At 44.0% G+C, this 18,723-nt stretch overlaps 1 protein-coding gene across 1 annotated transcript in view; it reads left to right on the top strand.

Moving 5' to 3' along the window:
* The window catches only part of LOC307143878 (ornithine aminotransferase, mitochondrial-like), a 40,199-nt gene that overhangs the window by 1,423 nt on the left and 20,053 nt on the right, over positions 1 to 18,723 (top strand). Inside the window, exons 2-8 of the mRNA XM_079845696.1 lie at positions 6,830 to 6,950; positions 7,220 to 7,396; positions 10,413 to 10,637; positions 10,730 to 10,825; positions 11,028 to 11,155; positions 12,559 to 12,681; positions 13,273 to 13,401. Of these exons, the coding sequence (XP_079701822.1) occupies positions 7,231 to 7,396; positions 10,413 to 10,637; positions 10,730 to 10,825; positions 11,028 to 11,155; positions 12,559 to 12,681; positions 13,273 to 13,401 (867 nt within the window). The 5' untranslated portion in view covers positions 6,830 to 6,950; positions 7,220 to 7,230. The remainder of the gene's footprint in view (positions 1 to 6,829; positions 6,951 to 7,219; positions 7,397 to 10,412; positions 10,638 to 10,729; positions 10,826 to 11,027; positions 11,156 to 12,558; positions 12,682 to 13,272; positions 13,402 to 18,723) is intronic.

Below are 18,723 nucleotides of genomic sequence, written 5' to 3'. Positions count from 1 at the left end.
GATGAAGATGATGTCCCGCTGGCACTGGGCCGGGTTTCCCAATAACGATGTATCTTAGCTCTAAAGAGCGCGTTCTACGAGCGAAGTTACGATCACTCGCAGCAATTCCACGTGCGTTTCCCAAAAATGTAATTAACATGAACGCGCGAGAACGCGCTCTAAGTGCTACTTAATAGTCGCTGTCCATTTGCGAAGTTCTGAAATATAACCTTATATGGAATCGTTTCCTCTGAACGTTTCACCTAATAATTGAAGTTAACGAAAATGAACAATAGACAGCAATTACTTTGTTTCATTTACAAATAACTTGCATAAAAATAAAAATAATAATAATAATAATAATAATATTATAGAGAAATTGTTCTGTGCATCCCGGCCACGAATTTACATTCAGCCTTTGGAGGAGACTCTCGGTAGCCTTAAGGCCTGTTCACACCGGGACGATTTTCGCGCGCGTTTATCGCCGACGTTTAACGCCTCATGACTAAACAATGGGCGCCAATGTGAGTGTGCACACCGACGCGTAAAACGCCAGGCGTAAAAGCGTCATTTAAAAAAAAAAACGCCTCGGGTTCGTTTTTTTATTTTGACGCGGCGCGTAAAAAACTGTCCGACCAATGAGATCCGCACTTTTGTTCACGTGCCTGGAGCTGCTGAAGTGACAGTAAAACACCACTTGGTGGCGCTCAAGCACAAAATCGGTCTTGCCGAGCACACACTGATACGACGAAGAAGTAGTAAGTAGACAAAGAAGAAGATGCTAATGCTAAGGCTGCTAATGCTGCTTGCCAGTTAGCAAAAAGTGTGTGAATGGTTTTGCCCTAGACATAATATATCTGTGGTTTTGGCAAGTACGTAAATACGGTCTCTCTTCTTCTTCTGTGTGACAAGCGAGTGTCAGAGGCTTAAAGTGCCGCAGCACCATCTTGTGTACCGCGAGCGCATCGACTGAATGTGCACGCTCACTCGGCGCAACGCCAGTGGAAATCGCTTGGGTGTGAACACTCAAAACGGCACGAAAAACGCTGGCGATAAGCGCGTGCGATATTCGTCCCGGTGTGTACAGGCCTTAAAGGACCGTCGTCAGTGCGACATTTATTCATTCATATAAAATACGTTTTCGTTTATTTGTATTTTGACTTATGGTTTTGAGTGACAGATGCCGCATTTGATTTAGTCTATTTTTGTCAGTGACATTTTATAGCTACGATGTTGACAGTATGATAAGAAAAATAAAGAAATGATTGCAACATAGCCTATTACTTTTGTTATCCTCAGTCTCTCTCTTTCTGTAGGGGAATTTTAAAAGAGAGATCCTGGAAATGAAATCTAAATTTAGCTGGGTCGGGTCGGGTCGGGAATAAAATAATTTATAGCGTGTGAGCACGGAGTGAATTTGAAGCGCGAGCGGGAGGGTGTAGATCATATAGCGGGAGCGGGACGAAAAAACAGCCCCGCACAGATCTAATTTGTAGGCTATTTAAAGAAAGTGCAGAAAAATAAAGATAAAAGAAAAAATAAAGAAAGAGCGAAAAGGGAGAAAATGGACTGATTCCTCTTCTTGAGAGAATGGTTGAGAAATAAATAACATTTATGCAAGTTAAAATTGTGAAATTAAAGTTTTGCCAGGTTGCTCAGGGCAGGGAACTGGGGACTGTGGGAATGCACTAAACGTTTTGTTTACTTCCAGTTCAAGCGGCTGTTGTGTTCAATAGTATCCAGGCTAGACTTGCCGACCTCTACCGTCTGTCACTGGGAAATTTAATTTCGCGCCGCAAGAAATCTGATCGAGTGCCGCGGGAATGCGGACCAGTCAAATCCTGTAGTCACCAGTGTGCTATGAATTCTGGGATAGGGTAGGCTGCGAAGTTGTGGGAAGGGGTGCTTCTCAATATCCCTCCTCGTTTCCTCGCTCCTCCGTCCTCCATATGACCCGGAAACCGACTGAGCTCAGCCATCTTGTAGGACATCTCAATTCTCTAATTGCATCGCGAGGAGGCGAGGATCGAGGAGCGAGGATACACGGGGTGCATTCCATTTGACAGGGTCCCTAAGCAGTGTTCACTGCTCCCTACTCCCTGAGCACGGTATATCAGCTGAAGTGGACTTCGCTGACAATAATCGCTCATTTGGAACTCCCTGCAACGTCATCAAAGAAAGGCAACGACGGGTGCAGCTGCAGATTATGATATAGCCTAACATAAATTAATATTGTAATTTACTTTACTTTCAAATTGAAAACCATAAAGCATATACATTTGCAAAACACACAGTATATGCTATCTAAAACATATAATCAAAACATTGTTCATTAGTTTACTTATAACCTGTATTGACTATGAACAGATCTGAAGCTGCACCTGTCATTCAATATGAAAATACTTTGATGTTTGTAGCGGTCTCATCTCGTGCGCTTTCTTTCCCACGTGCAGCTGCACAGTAAACATTCCTGAGGTAAATAAAGTAAAATATAAAACATGACAGCCCTCCGGTGCTTCTCAACACTTTTAATTTCTTTTCATTTGTTTACATATTCATAAAATATAATATACAAATGTAACAGTTATTGTCATAACCATTCATAAATACTCTAGTTTGTATAATAACTATGAATATTCAAATGCATATGTAAACTCCTTAATCGCAGAGCTGTTTAAAAACTCTTCCAACCAACGGCTCTGCACCATCATTAGTTCAGACAGGTGATGCACGCGACGCGCAAAGACATTTGGGTGATTTTCACTCTCTACTTCCTGTGAAGTGATGTATCGATGTTCCCTTCTTCCCTACGCCGTTAGCAGTACCCTTCAGACTGAACAAGTTCGCTCCCTTTGGATTGGAATCTCACTTAAGATGGCGGAATACCCTCTGAAGTCCACTTCGCAGTCCACTTACGGTCAAATGGAACGCACCCACGGGTTTATCCTTTGCGGAAGTGTTTTATCGACTAAACGTGACGAACTTTTTAATTCTCCTCCCACTTCACATCTTGCCACAGTTTATAGACACAAATGTATGTCAAATAACAACAACTGACAGTTGCAGAATTATATCAAAGCACAAGAAAATGAAAGAAACAAAAGCATATATATATATATATATATATATATATATATATATATATATATATAGTTATCTCTATAAATAGTTATCGTGCAAACTAAATCCAGTAGTGTAGAGTCATCATTAATTGACGACGCTTTGAAGTGACGCTAAAGCGAGCGAGGATATATCATTTCACTTGATTCAATTCCTCCGTCCTCACATCTTTTCCTTGCATCCTTCCCTCGCATCCTAAAGGGGTGGAGCTAAGACGCGAGGAAAGGAGTCGAGGAAAGGAAACGAGGATGCACAAATAAGAATTGAGAAGCACCCCAGGTTCCATCTGCTGTACCCTTCCTTTGCCTGAGAAACGGAGGGCGCATTTTGAAGTCGGGTCATCAAATCAAAGCAGATCCATGGCTCTGAGGCCGGATGAGAAACGATCTGTTCACCTGTCTAATAAAACACATCATATATTAAAGCGTCTTTGTGTTGCCATGGTAACGCAGGTATGATGTCACTGATAGGCGACACACGCACACACACACACGCGGGCCGTGTCCTGGGGTCTGTTCATCGTACCTCGCTTAATACATCTGAGATGATTTGACAGATCCATCCATCCATCATCTTCCGCTTATCTGGGGCAGGGTCGCGGGGGCAACAGTCTAAGCAGAGATGCCCAGACTTCCCTCTCCCTAGACACTTCCTCCAGCTCTTCCGGGGGAACCCCGAGGCGTTCCCAGGCCAGCCGGGAGACACAGTCCCTCCAGCGTGTCCTAGGTCTTCCCCGGGGCCTCCCTGGGGAGGCGTCCAGGAGGCATCCGAAATAGATACTCGAGCCACCTCAGCTGATTCCTCTCGATGTGGAGGAGCAGCGGCTCTACTCTGAGCTCCTCCCGAGTGACTGAGCTTCTCACCCTATCTCTAAGGGAGCACCCAGCCACCCTACGGAGAAAGCTCATTTCGGCCGCCTGTATCCGGGATCTTGTCCTTTCGGTCATGACCCACAGCTCATGACCATAGGTGAGAGTAGGAACGTAGGTCGACCGGTAAATCGAGAGCTTTGCCTTACAGCTCAGCTCCTTCTTCACCACGACAGACCCGTACATCGACCGCATTACTGCAGAAGCTGCACCGATCCGTCTGTCAATCTCGTCGTCTGTCAAGTATGGTCCCCAAACGGACACTCTCCGGCCCTTGGCTGCGCCTAGAAATTCTGTCCATAAAAATTATGAACAGAACCGGTGACAAAGGGCAGCCCTGCCGGAGTCCAAAATGCACCGGGAGCAGGTCGGACTTACTGCCGGCAATGCGAACCAAACTCCTGCTTCGGTCGTACAGGGACCGAACAGCCCTAAGCAGGGACCGAACAGCCCTAAGCAGGGGCCGCCGACCCCATACTCCCAGAGCACCCCCCACAGGATGCCAGTCGAACACAGAGGAACACAGTCGAATGCCTTCTCCAAATCCACAAAACACATGTGGACTGGTTGGGCAAACTCCCATGAACTCCCCAGCACCCTGGAAAGGGTATAGAGCTGGTCCAGTGTTCCACGATTGGGACAAAAACCACACTGTTCCTCCTGAATCCGAGGTTCTACTATCGGCCGAATTCTCCTCTCCAGTACCCTGGCATAGACTTTCCCGGGGAGGTTGATAAGTGTGATCCCCCTGTAGTTGGAACACACTCTCCGGTCCCCCTTCTTGAAAAGAGGAACCACCACCCCGGTCTGCCAGTCCAGAGGCACTGTCCCCGACCGCCATGCGATGTTGCAGAGGCGTGTCAGCCAAGACAGCCCCACAACATCCAGAGACTTGAGGTACTCAGGGCGGATCTCATCCACCCCCGGTGCCTTGCCACCGAGGAGTTTCTTGACCACCTCGATGACTTCAGCCCCAGTCCTCCTCTGAGTCCCCAGCCACTGCTTCCTCAACAGAAGACATGTCGGTGGGATTGAGGAGATTCTCGAAGTATTCCTTCCACCGCCCGACGATATCTCCAGTTGAGGTCAACAGCTGCCCATCTCCACTGTAAACAGTGTTGGTAGGGCACTGCTTCCCCCTCCTGAGGCGTCGAACGGGTTTGCCAGAATCTCTCTGAGGCCGACCGATAGTCTTTCTCCATGGCCTCACCGAACTCCTCCCAGGCACAATTTTTTGCCTCCACGACTACCCGGGCTGCAGTCCGCTTGGCCTGCCGGTACCGGTCAGCTGCCTCCGGAGTCCCACAAGCCATCCAGGCCCGATAGGACTCCTTCTTCAGCTTGACGGCATCCCTTACTTCCGGTGTCCACCACCGGGTTCGGGGATTGCCGCCTCGACAGGCACCGGAGATCTTACGGCCACAGCTCCGAGCGGCCGCAGCGACAATGGAGGTGGAGAACATGGTCCACTCGGACTCAATATCTCCAGACTCCCTCGGGATCCGGTCGAAACTCTGCCGGAGGTGGGAGTTGAAGATCTCTCTGACAGGGGCTCGGCCAAACGTTCCCAACAGACCCTTACATTACGTTTGGGTCTGCCGAGTCTGTCCAGCTTCCTCCCCCACCATCGGATCCAACTCACCACCAGGTGGTGATCAGTTGACAGCTCCGCCCCTCTCTTCACTCGAGTGTCCAAGACATATGGCCGAAGGTCTGATGACTCGACCACAAAGTCGATCATTGACCCCCAGCCTAGAGTGTCCTGATGCCACGTGCACTGATGGACACCCTTATGCTTGAACATGGTGTTCGTTATGGACAAACCGTGGCTAGTACAGAAATCCAATAACAGAACACCGCTTGGGTTCAGATGAGGGGGGCCGTTCCTCCCAATCACGCCCCTCCAGGTGTCACTGTCACTGCCCACGTGGGCGTTGAAGTCCCCCAGTAGAACGACGGAGTCTCCAGTCGGAGCACTTCCAGCACCCCTCCCAGAGACTCCAAGAGGGCCGGGTACTCCGCACTGCCGTTCGGCCGTAGGCACAGACAACAGTGAGAGACCTATCCCCGACTCGGTCCCAGAAAAGATCCCAGATCTTTTAATCGTGATAACTGATGTCTGGCTAATTTGGTTCTTCAAACGAATTTGCCGATTGGATTTAAATATCTGGATTAAATTATCTAAGATCACTGCGCATTCTTGTTTTCCCTAAGAGGGCAGATGCATCGATACTCGAAACCACAATCAGCAATGCAGCGATTGGCTGGCATCAAGACAGCAACGTAATGACATCATATAATTAAAAAAGCCACCTGGCAAAAAACTTGACAAATTACACAAAAAAAACCCCAAGAATATCTGGACCTTTATAAGGAAACAGCCAAACGACCAAACCAACATAAAAGTTATAATAGATCAATGATAAATATTTTTTTTACATGATTACCAATTATTTATATTCAGGATTTTATACAGTATTTGTACACCCTTTAAATTTTTATTTCAATGTTGTAATTAAATTTTTAATTCAATTTAAAGCAGATTTGTAACATGGCAGTATTAAAGTTTAAGGGTCAAGATCAAGTTATCTTCTCTTGCGCTGCATCAAGCCACTCCCATAATATCTGTGATCACTTAAATTAATGCACGGCTCAGATTAACTGTACAACATGTGTGTAAACCTCCAATAAAATTATAAAGTAATTATTCCATCACAAATAAATCGCTCAATCATGTCTATAGTATTATACACAACATTATAGTATTATATACATTCTCTTCTTTAAAATTTGTATATTATTATTATTTAAAATTATTATTATTGCCCCTGGTTCAGTAATGAACTCTTGTTCATGAACAGCAGGTTCGAGTTTACGGACCTGTTGCTATGACAGCAAGTCCAGGATGAGCGTCGAAGAACCAAACAATGCAAGATCATGCCAAATCGTCAACAATCAAATCCAGCTAACGGAGTTAGCGAGGTACGACGAACAGACCTCTGGTTAAAATCGCTTATTTCTCTGGATTTAAACTTTCTTGGAAACATTTGGGATAATGTAAGAACACAAGTCAACACAATATATAACACTGATCTAGTGGTTTTTGGATATTTTAATACCTTACATATTGTGCCTTTAATCGTTCTGATTCCTAAAGAGACGGTGTAATATTTGAGAATATTATTGTGTATAATAGAGTAACATCAGTGCTTGATTCTAAATGTTTAATATTATTTCTCTGTTTGTCTCAGAACGAGTCGTCATGAACGTGCATGTGATGAGAAGCCTCTGCAGAGCGGCGCCCACCCTGACCCGCGCAGTGCATTCTGGGACACGCCCGCTGACAGCGGAGGAGGTGTTCGCACGCGAGGAACGCTACGGGGCTCATAACTACCACTCGCTGCCCGTGGCCCTGGAGCGAGGAGAGGGTAGGCATCTCTGCGCTCGTGATGCCAGCGCTTCTGTGGCATCCGTTTGTGTGTTTCCCAATATGAATCAATCAGCAGTGATGAATGGCTCGGCTACGTATGTACGTACACTCACCTAAAGGAACATAACCCGGCCTAGGATGAAATAAGCTTTCAAACTCCAGACACGAGGGAACTACCTGTAATATTGTTTGAATATTACAATTTAATAATTGTTAAATCGATATGTCATCCTCAATAAACCCGTCTCCGGCATGATGCCTCCGATCTTTCGATTATTCCTATTTAATAATTATTTAATCGACACATCATCCTCAATAATCCTGTCTCCGGCGTGTTGCCTCCGATCTTTCGAATATTCTGATCTATTATGACCTCTGACCTGTAAAGTTGCCAGAATATTAATCATACGCTGTTTGTTAATTGGCCAGAGGAGAACTGCCCCCCCGACTGAGCCTGGTTTCTCCCAAGGTTTATTTTTCTCCATTCTGCTCCTGATGGGGTTTTGGTTTCCTTGCCACTGTTGCCTCTGGCTTGGCGTGCTCAGTTGGGGACACTACATTTTTCAACTAAATATCCAAATAAATCTAATTATTAAACTAAATTAACCATATAAACTAAATTACTGATCTAATTACTGATCTAAAGCCCACATTGTCACTGTATGATAATTGAAATGAACTGATGACATCACAGTTTTCTCCAGAACGGCTGTACGGCTGAATAAAATTCTGTTGCATTATTTTCCTGTTTAACACTGTGAAGCTGCTTTGAAACAATCTGAATTGTTAAAAGCGCTATATAAATAAAGTTGACTTGACTTGACCAAGAAGGACTGAATGTCTCCAATTCTCTATAGAGACGAAATAGCAAACAGAAAAATAGTTTTCAAAGTGAGAAACTTTTCAGACACTTCAATAGGCTCAAATGGAGCCACTGAAAGGCCTTGTAACACAATGGCCAAGAACCAAGCACGAACCAAACTTGGGCCGGCCAGTACGAGTCCCAGCGAACTCTCTCCAGAACTCCCGGAAGCAGAGCAATCATGGGAAAAGCGTTCAGGGGTAGCCTCGACCACTCCTGTACCAGCCCCAGAGGAGCCGGATACATCAGAGAAAACCACGGCTCCATTACTTTAGGGGAGCCTCCATTCCCCGGGCCTCGGCCCCTGCCTCGACAGGATGTCCCCTTCCTGGTTCAGGTACCCTGGGACATAAACTGCCCTGATGGATAGCAGTTTCCCTTGAGCCCACAGGAGGATCTGGTGTGCCAACTTGTATAAGGGGCGCGGCCACAGACCCGCCTGATGATTTATGTATGCTACCACCAATGTGTTGTTGGAATGAACAAGCACATGGTGGCCCCTGAGATCTGGCAGAGCCTGAAACACCACCATAATTTCTAGGCGATTTATGTGCCATGAGAGCTGATGGTCCTGCCACAGACCTTGAATCGAGCGACCACTCATGATCGCCCCCCAGCCCGTGAGGGAAGCATCTGCCGACGATCCTGAGCCCCCAACACAGGCCCTTGGGACAGAAACCAAGGATCTTTCCACATGACTAAAGCACGAAGGTATCTCGGGGAGAACCCCTTGGCCACCACTGCAGCGGTCTCATGTTCAGCAGGCCAAAAGGCATCACGTTGGACGCAGATGCCATAAGACTCAACAGTTTCTGAAACTGCTTGACAGTGAGTGACTGGCCTAGCTTTGGTTCTTTTACTGCTGAGAAAATTCGATGCTTTAAATGCAGGGGACAGGCACCACCAAATCCCAAACCACGCCCAGATAAGTGGATCTCAAGCAAGGGGAAAATTTGTCCAGGATGCCAGGGTTACACCCCTACTCTTTATCGAAGGACATCCTGGGATTTTTAATGACCACAGAGAGTCAGGACCTCGGTTTAACATCTCATCCAAAGGATGGTGCTTGTTACAGTATAATGTCCCCATCACTGGGGCGTTAGGACCCACACGGACCACAGGGTGAGCGCCCCCTGCTGGCCTCACACACACCTCTACCAGCAGAAGCCCAGTTTTCCCAGGAGGTCTCCCATCCAGAGACTGACCAGGCTCAGCCCTGTTTAGCTTCAGTGGGAAATCAGTCTTGGGCTACAGGGTGATATGGCTGCTGGTACTACTACTGTGGGTAGAACCCCATTGAAAGGAGATGGACGTGTACTGAATTGGATCACGCACCCCTTTTCTACTGTCTGCAAGACAGAGTGCCCTGAAGTGGCGAACCTTGACTGCACTGAGACACTCTGATGAGAGAGCGGGCAACCCCTCGGGTGGCTCATGAGGACCATCCGCGCCCCGGCATTGCAGTGGGGTTAGCAGCATGGCCGTCTGAGGACATGAAGGCAGACGGGCACCGTATACTGAGGAGACCACGACAAAGCCTTCTTGGAGATAATCACTGTCCTCAGATCAGCCCTACCCCTCGAAGACTTCGCCTGCAAGCATCGCCCCACCTCCCAGTCTCTCTGAGGGGGAGCAGTGGAAGCGACCCCCTGTACTCGGCCCGGGCTGCTTCATCCGGTGAGCCAATCCATTGTCCGTCTTGGATTCCAACAATTTAAGACACTTGAGCCTATGCCTGATGGTTTAGGAGTTATGAGCCATTTCATGCTTTTTAATGCTGTAGCATCAAACAGACACAAAGCTTAAGTAATTTATTACACATAAACTTCTTTTTTGGGTGAAGTATACCTTTAATGGGTTTTTGTATTCATAAAGCAGCACTTGTGTGATACTGCAGTCGATATTCATCCAGTCAACTTTATTTCTACAGCGCTTTATACAATACAGTGATAAACTGGAAAAACCTGTGTGAACTAAGATGACCTGTGCAACCCGAGAGCAGGGCGGGTGTGTTAAATGTGTTATTACATGTATTAGTACCAGCCCATATACACACGTATATATATATTTACTGAATTATTATTATTATGATGATGATGCTATTAGTGAGTGTTCCCTCTCAGAGAGCTGAGCTGAATCTGTGCTGTTGCAGGAGTTCACATGTGGGACGTGGAGGGCCGGCGGTACTTTGACTTCTTGAGCGCATTCAGCTCCGTGAACCAGGGTCACTGCCACCCGAAGATCATCGGCGCGCTGACCGCTCAGGCCTCCAGACTCACACTCACGTCCAGAGCCTTCTACAACGACGTGCTGGGGGCGTACGAGCAGTACATCACCCGCCTGTTCGGATACGACAAAGTGCTGCCCATGAACACAGGTCTGAACACACCAGACGAGCCTCGCCTCGAGCGCTGAGGAACTCACTGTGTCTAATGAGTGTGTGTGTGTGTGTGTGTGTGTGTGTTTCAGGTGTGGAGGGCGGAGAGACGGCCTGTAAACTGGCTCGTAAGTGGGCGTATGCTGTCAAGGGCGTCCCGAAATATGAGGCCAAGATCGTTTTCGCCAGTAAGTCAGTAGAGGAGAGAATCTGACGCCACTCTGAGTGACATATCGGACAACACACTGCTGTTTTCATGTCACACATGTTTAATGTTCAGAGAAGAACACTGAGGAGTGATGAGATATTTAAGAGCATTTATTTACAGATCTCAGCCACTGAGTTTGGTCTTGTGACATTGTGAGATAATGACCCGTTGTGCTCCTGCAGTGGGGAATTACTGGGGTCGCACGATGGCGGCCATCTCCAGCTCTGCAGAACGCAGCAGTTTAGACGGGTTCGGCCCATTCATGCCTGGATTCGAGCTGGTGCCGTATAATGACATCGCTGCACTACAGGTGCAAATCTCACACACACACACACACACACACATTATTGACCAGAAACACGTGGAGAGTTTAGATCTTAAATGTTAACCAGTATAAAACACAAATCATGATATGGCTTAGTGTGAATATCAAACTGCAAATGCTGTGATTTAATGAAATAATTATCATTAAATTTATTAAATTTTATTTAAATGTATTAACAATAACACATGAACTCCGGCCTGAGTTTGAGCCAGGGAGGCTCAGGCGGGTCTGGAGTCCCAGCAGAGGACCAGGACAGTGCTGGAGGGACAGACCAGGCGGGCTCCAGCGGTTCAGGAGGCCCGGTTGAGGGCCAGGGTGGGTCAGAATCCCTGGCAGGAGGCACAGGCTGGGCAAGGTGCTTGGGCGGCACCTCTGGGTTGGCAGCGGGCTCTGGGATGGCCTCCGGGCCATGTAGGACGGAAGAAGTCTTCCTCCTCCTCCTCCTCCTCTTCCTCCTCCTTTTTCAAGAACTCTGGGGGAGCTGCAGCATCTTCGGCCACCTCTGGGGGAGCTGCAGCCTCTACATCAGTAGAGGTGACCGATGAGGCGGAGACGTTCTTCCTCCTCCTCCTTCTCCGTTTACGGGTCATCGGAGAGCTGGGGCTTCCACTGACTGCAGATGGTAGGGGGGAACAGTCAGTGGGACTCCGCTTGAATGGAAAATGGAAAACGTGGTACACAAAGTCCCAGAAACCAAGATTCCCCAGCTTCTCAATCTCCCACAGGCTGAGAGGCTGATCAAGGCAGATGTTGAAAACCTCCTTAATATCAGCCTCACTGTAGACCAGATAGTCCACCTCAGTGAGGAATTCACATGCAAAGGTTGGAGGGTTCAGCGGTGGGAGATTCTGCTGAGTCCTCTTTTGGCTGGATCGTACTGTCAGGGTTCGGCGGTGATGAAAGGAGCGAAGACTCATTTGCTGGAGGAATGGGCTTTTCTTTTAATAATATAATGAAACAAACAGAAATATCAATGAGGGGTAAAACAGGACTCGACTTAACTAGATTTGACCAACACGAAACCGAAACTGAACTAGACATGAATACCGGGATACAAACACTACGCTTCAAACATGAAACAAGACATGCAGACAAGAGAGCGCATGGCTCAAGCACACTTGAGACCGTACGCTCACAAGTACAGGGGCCAGTTGCATAAACTAAGACATTATGTTAAGACAGTGTCTTAAGATCTAGTATGACCCACTAGCAGTTGGGCAAGTGGCAGTCTTACTTTTTGTATCAAATTAGGCCAGTCTATGTTTTTATGTAACTGATTTTAAAAAGTTATTAACAGTCTTAAAGAAAAAAATGTATGTCTAACTTGTCAACAGCTCAACCGGTTCTTCCTAATCGTGTGTGTCCGCATGTGTGTGTGTGTCGTACAGAAAGCACTGCAGGATCCAAACGTGGCTGCGTTCATGGTGGAGCCCATTCAGGGTGACGCGGGCGTCGTCGTCCCTGATGCTGGTTACCTCACTAAAGTCCGGGAGCTGTGCACTAAACACAATGTAAGTACACACACAAACACACACACACACACACACACACACACACACACACACACACACACACATACACTCTCACTCACTCACACACACACACACACACACACACATTCACAAACACACACACACACACACACACACACATGTTTGTTTTTGTGAAATGTGAGGACATTCCATAGGCGTAATGGTTTTTATACCGTACAAACCGAATTTTCTATACCCTTACACTGCCCCTAAACCTACCCATCACACACACACACACACACACACACACACACACTGCCCCTGCCCCTAAACCTAACCCTCACAGGAGACTGTGCAGTTCACTTTCTGTGAAAAAAACCTTGTTCTGTGTGATTTATAAGCATTTTGAAAAGTGAGGACATGGGGAACGTCCTCATATTTCTCCCTCTTTTTGTAATACCCATGTCATTATACACATTTGTGTCCTGATATTTCACAAAAACATGCCCACACTGACACACTCTCTCACTCTCACACACACACACACACACACACTCTCACTCTCTCTCACACACACACTCTCACAGACTATAGTTGTGTGTTTAATCTCAGCTCAATGTGTGTGTGCAGGTTCTGTTCATCGCTGATGAGGTTCAGACGGGTCTGGCCCGCACTGGGCGGCGTTTGGCTGTGGATCATGAGGCGGTCAGACCAGATCTGGTGGTTCTGGGTAAAGCTCTGTCAGGAGGAGTGTATCCCGTGAGTCTCAAGTCAAGTCAGCTTTATTAATACAGCGCTTCTTACAATACAGATGTTTCACAGCAGCTTCACAGTCGAAACACAACTAGAGGACATAGTGATGTCATCAGCTCAGTTCTCATATAGGGTCAGAGCGGGCGGTCAGTGATAGAGTTAAACGAACAAACAGTGTGTGATTATGATTCAGGCAACATCACAGGTCAGAGGTCAGAGAAGATCAGAGTCATCACGCCAGAGACGGGTTTGCTGAGGATGCCGTCTAGTCTAGTCACATGATCTCTGACACTTCAGGGTCATGTGTTGGTCGTGTCTAGCGCAGGTCTATTGGCTAAACGAATTAAATCATCTAAATCAACAACATGTATGCTCGACCCTGTACCGACTAGGCTATTAAAAGAGATGCTACCAGAGGTCATAGATCCTCTTCTTAATATCATTAATTCATCTTTGTCATTAGGATATGTACCGAAAACTTTTAAGTTGGTTATTACAGTATTTCTCAATTGCTAAAACACATTTCTTGAGACCTTCACCCATATTCTAAAAACTTTAAACACAAAACCCAGTCTTTAAACTACATTCACTAAACCCCTGACTCTTCTGGCAAAATCAAACACTTGCCTCAAAACCATCTGATCGGTGCTCAAAATCAAACAATACTGTCAAAACATAAACACAGCCAGTCAATATATAAACACTCATCAGCATTCATTACTGTAGACACTACATCAAAAAACTGAGAACACAGCGTCCAGGGCATGTAGTTACAGATAATTTGTTTTTTATTCCATATAGAAAGTAATTTTGCCATAAATAAAAGTAAATAATTCACAACTCAGTACAGTACAGCAAATATATTGCATACTGTAAGTAATACAGTGTTGCATTTCTGTATTTTCAGCATAAAAATAAAGTAAGGCCAAAGAACAAAGACAACTCTAAATGAAAAGTGTATTACACAAAATATTGTGCAATTGCAAAATCAAAGTCAATGAGAGCCTCTTGCTGGAGAATAAAAGATTCCTTCCAGCCTCATTTGGTCTTGCAATTCTACAAAAGGGAAAATGCTCTTACAAATATATACATACAGAAACAATAGTAATGGACATCACATTCATATGTAAAATGTATTGTAAATATTTTTCTTTTTTCCCCCTCTCCCCTTTCTATTGACAAACTGTTGTACTATATCAAATGTATACAGTAAACTTTCAGTCGCACAAATTAGAAAAACAATACATGTACCTGTTCTCTTCTCTGAATGTCCTGATTATGGCCACAGAGAATCTGGATGAGTTGGGTTGTGCTCTTGGTCCTGCTTCCCTCATTGTCATTCCATGAACAAGAACATGGTCTATCACAGTTGCCGAATTTGATCTGAAATTACTATTCTTGCTCTTCGTTGTCCTTGAACTCTTCCTCCTAGTCTGCCACCTCTTACATGAACTCTTCCTCCTCTTCCTTCTCTTCCTCCTCTTCCTCCTCTTCCTCTCATATTGTTTCCATCCATTGTGGTATCAACACTCACCTGGTCCACCTGTGTGCTCTGAACTGGCTTATATTCTACACAACTGATCTGAACACATCTTTAGAAACAAGTGTGAACTATTTTGAGTTGTTGTGTGTAAACGATGACCACTTTGTTGTAGTTGTGTTTAACTTTTGCCACATGTATGTACCATTTTGCAACCCAGTGCATAATGTGTTTTAGTGAGTAAGAATGTGTTTAGAGTTTTGCAAAAAGAGTGGATGAGATTTGCAAACAGTGTCTGAACTACCTGAACTTGTTTAAGGTTTTGCCTACAAAGTGACTGATTTAACAAATGGGTTTAGGCCACTGAGTATTGGGTTCAGAGAATGGGGTTTAGTGTTTTAGCAATTGTGAAATACTGTATTACAGTTTTTTACAGACTCTAGGACACATTTCTCAATACTAAGGTCACTTTTACAAAACTCTTCACACTGTTCTCCTAACACACTTTCAGTTTGGCAAAGCAGTTCACATTCAAAATGCACTACAACTACCCAAACTCTTTATCCAGGTCTCAGATCAACTCATTCTTCCAGAACACTAGCAAAGGTTGACAGCCCACAAACACACTTTGTCATCCACAAAACAATGAGCTAAAAAACACACACAACATGTAGCATTATACAATGTTTGACATATCTCTGTTTATAATTCACTGCAATATATGTTACTGGAATCAATCAGACATGATGCAGAATTCCTCAATATTTTATTTATTTATTTTTGCACTGAGTAATTCCAAAATACCAGAATTTGTATACACACATCCACCATCTCCAATGAGAATCAGCTGTGGCTGCTCCAATTGTCCAATTGTTTTTATAGCATTTAAAATATATTTCATTAAAATATTACTGTAGTAATGTAGCAAATTGCTGTCTTATTGACTTTTGTATTATGTTATTGTTTTGAACATAAGTTTAACAGTTTTGAGAAAAGTATGTAAGCGTGTGCAGATCGGCCTGTACGTACAGAGAGTTTTGGCAGTTGTTGTGTCTGAGTGAGAAAAGAATTGGTGAAATTTGAGAGATGTAGTCACTGAATGCATTTTGTGCCAAAGCAATGATAATTGATCCTCAGTTTAGCCCACATAGACTTCTGTTGTACTCATTGTGTGAAGAGTTTTGCAAAAGTGACCTAAGTATTCAGAAATGTGTCCTAGCGTCTGTAAAAAAAACTGTAAACCCCTTATTAAAAAACGCAACTTGTTCCCACAGAATTAGTCAATTACAGGCCAATCACAAATCTACCCTTTCTGTCAGAAACACTAGAAAAGGCAGTGTCTTCACAATTATGTTCCTTTTTTAGAAAGAAATGGCATCTGTGAGGATTTCCAGTCAGGATTTAGAGCGTATCATAGCACTGAGACTGCTCTCATCAGAGTTACACATGATTTACTCTTATCATCTGATCGTGGCTGTATCTCTCTATTAGTGTTACTCCATCTTAGTGCTGTATTTGATACTATCGACCACAACATTCTTTTGAATAGACTCGAGAATTATGTAGGCATTAGTGGAATTGCATTATCATGGTTTAAATCACACCTATCTGACCGTTATCAGTTTGTAGCAGTAAATGAAGAGATGTCACAGCGATCGCAAGTTCAGTATGGAGTACCACAAGGCTCAGTGCTAGGACCGCTGCTCTTCACCCTGTACATGCCACTGGGAGATATCATTAGGAAGCATGGCGTTAGCTAAGCTAAAAAGCTAAGGTGTCCAAACACCTTGCTAATCTGAGGCCTATTGCCTTAACTTCACATATTATGAAGTGTTTTGAGCGGGTTGTACTGGATCATCTGACTAGGCAGGTGTCTGTTTTTCAGAACCCCTTGCAATTCGCATATAAGAAGGGTGTGTAGGGTAGATGATGCTCTACTTTTTATGGTCCATAATATTTACAGTCATCTTGAAACTACTGCCAGCTCTGTTAGGATCATGTTTTTTGATTTTTCGAGTGCTTTTAACACTACAGTATACAGCTACATATTTTAGCCAACAAATTAATTGATTTTAAATTGCACAATACAACTATCTCCTGGATTTTAGATTACCTCTTATCACGACCACAGTTTGTAAGGTTTGGTAATAACTTTTCTGATACCATTTTAACTAATACTGGAGCACCTCAGGGCACAGTTTTAGCTCCCTTTTTATTCTCACTTTATACTGCTGACTATAGGCATAGTCAGCCATCCTGTTGGGTACAAAAATTCTCTGACGATACTGCCTTAGCGGGTTTACTTAATCAGGATGATGATCCTGCATACAGAAGGGAGGTTCAGTCTTCTTCAGCTGGTGTGAGTCTAACTTTTTAAAACTGAATGTAGAGAAGACAAAAGAACTTGTGATCGATTTTAGGGAAAAAAAAAGAGAAGGTCCTTCCAGTCACAATTAATTGTCAGTTGATTGAAATTGTGCAATCATATAAATTCTTAGGTGTCCACTTAGATGAAAAATTTAATTGGAAAGAGAACACAAATGTTGTAATGAAGAAGGCCCAGTCGAGACTTTTCTTTTTGAGGAAACTTAGATCATTCAATGTTAGCACAAAGCTTTTAAATGTTTTTTATCAAGGGATTTTAGCTAGTGTTCTTTTTTTATGCTGTACTTTGCTGGGGGGGGCAGCATACCTGTTGAGGACAAAAATAGGATTAATAAGCTGATCAAGAGGGCTGGTTTGATTATTGGTCTTAGTCCAGACTTACTGGAGGTCACTGTGGAGAAGAGGATAAGGTCAAAACTAAAAATCGTTTTGCTTTTTGAAGGCCATCCACTCCACAATATTTTTAAATGTCTTAGAAGCTTTTTCAGTGAACGATTGGTAATGCCTCGGTGCTCTAGTGAACGAATGAGAAGGTCTTTTGTCCCTGCAGCGGTTAGATATTTCAATGAGCACCATTAATGTATGTGTATATATATATATATATGTGTGTGTTTTTTTTCTTTTCTTTTTTTCTCTACTTTTTATTTGTGATACTGTATCATGTCATACTGGCTCTTAATCAGGTATTATTAGTTTCTTAACTTATCTGTGTTAACTGTGTGTTGAGTTTGTTGGTTGTATTGTCGAAGTTGGTGGCAAATCAGTTTCCCTAACGGGATTAATAAAGTTTTCAATCAATCAATCAATCAATCAATCAATCAATCAATCAATCAATCAATCAATCAATCAATCAATCAATCAATCAATCAATCAATCAATCAATTCGTTTTCATTGTTATGATGACGATACACAGCTCTATATTTCTTCACGCCCTGAAGAAACTTACCAATTCAGCAGGGTAACCACCCAGTAGAGCATTACAATAATCTACAGCTCATCAACATTACAATAATCTACAGCTCATCAACATTACAATAATCTACAGCTCATGAACATTACAATAATCTACAGCTCATCAACATTACAATAATCTACAGCTCATCAACATTACAATAATCTACAGCTCATGAACATTACAATAATCTACAGCTCATCAACATTACAATAATCTACAGCTCATGAACATTACAATAATCTACAGCTCATGAACATTACAATAATCTACAGCTCATCAACATTACAATAATCTACAGCTCATCAACATTACAATAATCTACAGCTCATCAACATTACAATAATCTACAGCTCATGAACATTACAATAATCTACAGCTCATCAACATTACAATAATCTACAGCTCATCAACATTACAATAATCTACAGCTCATGAACATTACAATAATCTACAGCTCATCAACATTACAATAATCTACAGCTCATCAACATTACAATAATCTACAGC

This window comes from Gobio gobio (genome assembly GCF_949357685.1).
Source record: "Gobio gobio genome assembly, chromosome: 20".
Classification (NCBI taxonomy): domain Eukaryota; kingdom Metazoa; phylum Chordata; class Actinopteri; order Cypriniformes; family Gobionidae; genus Gobio; species Gobio gobio.
This window is presented reverse-complemented; position numbering and strand designations above follow the sequence as displayed.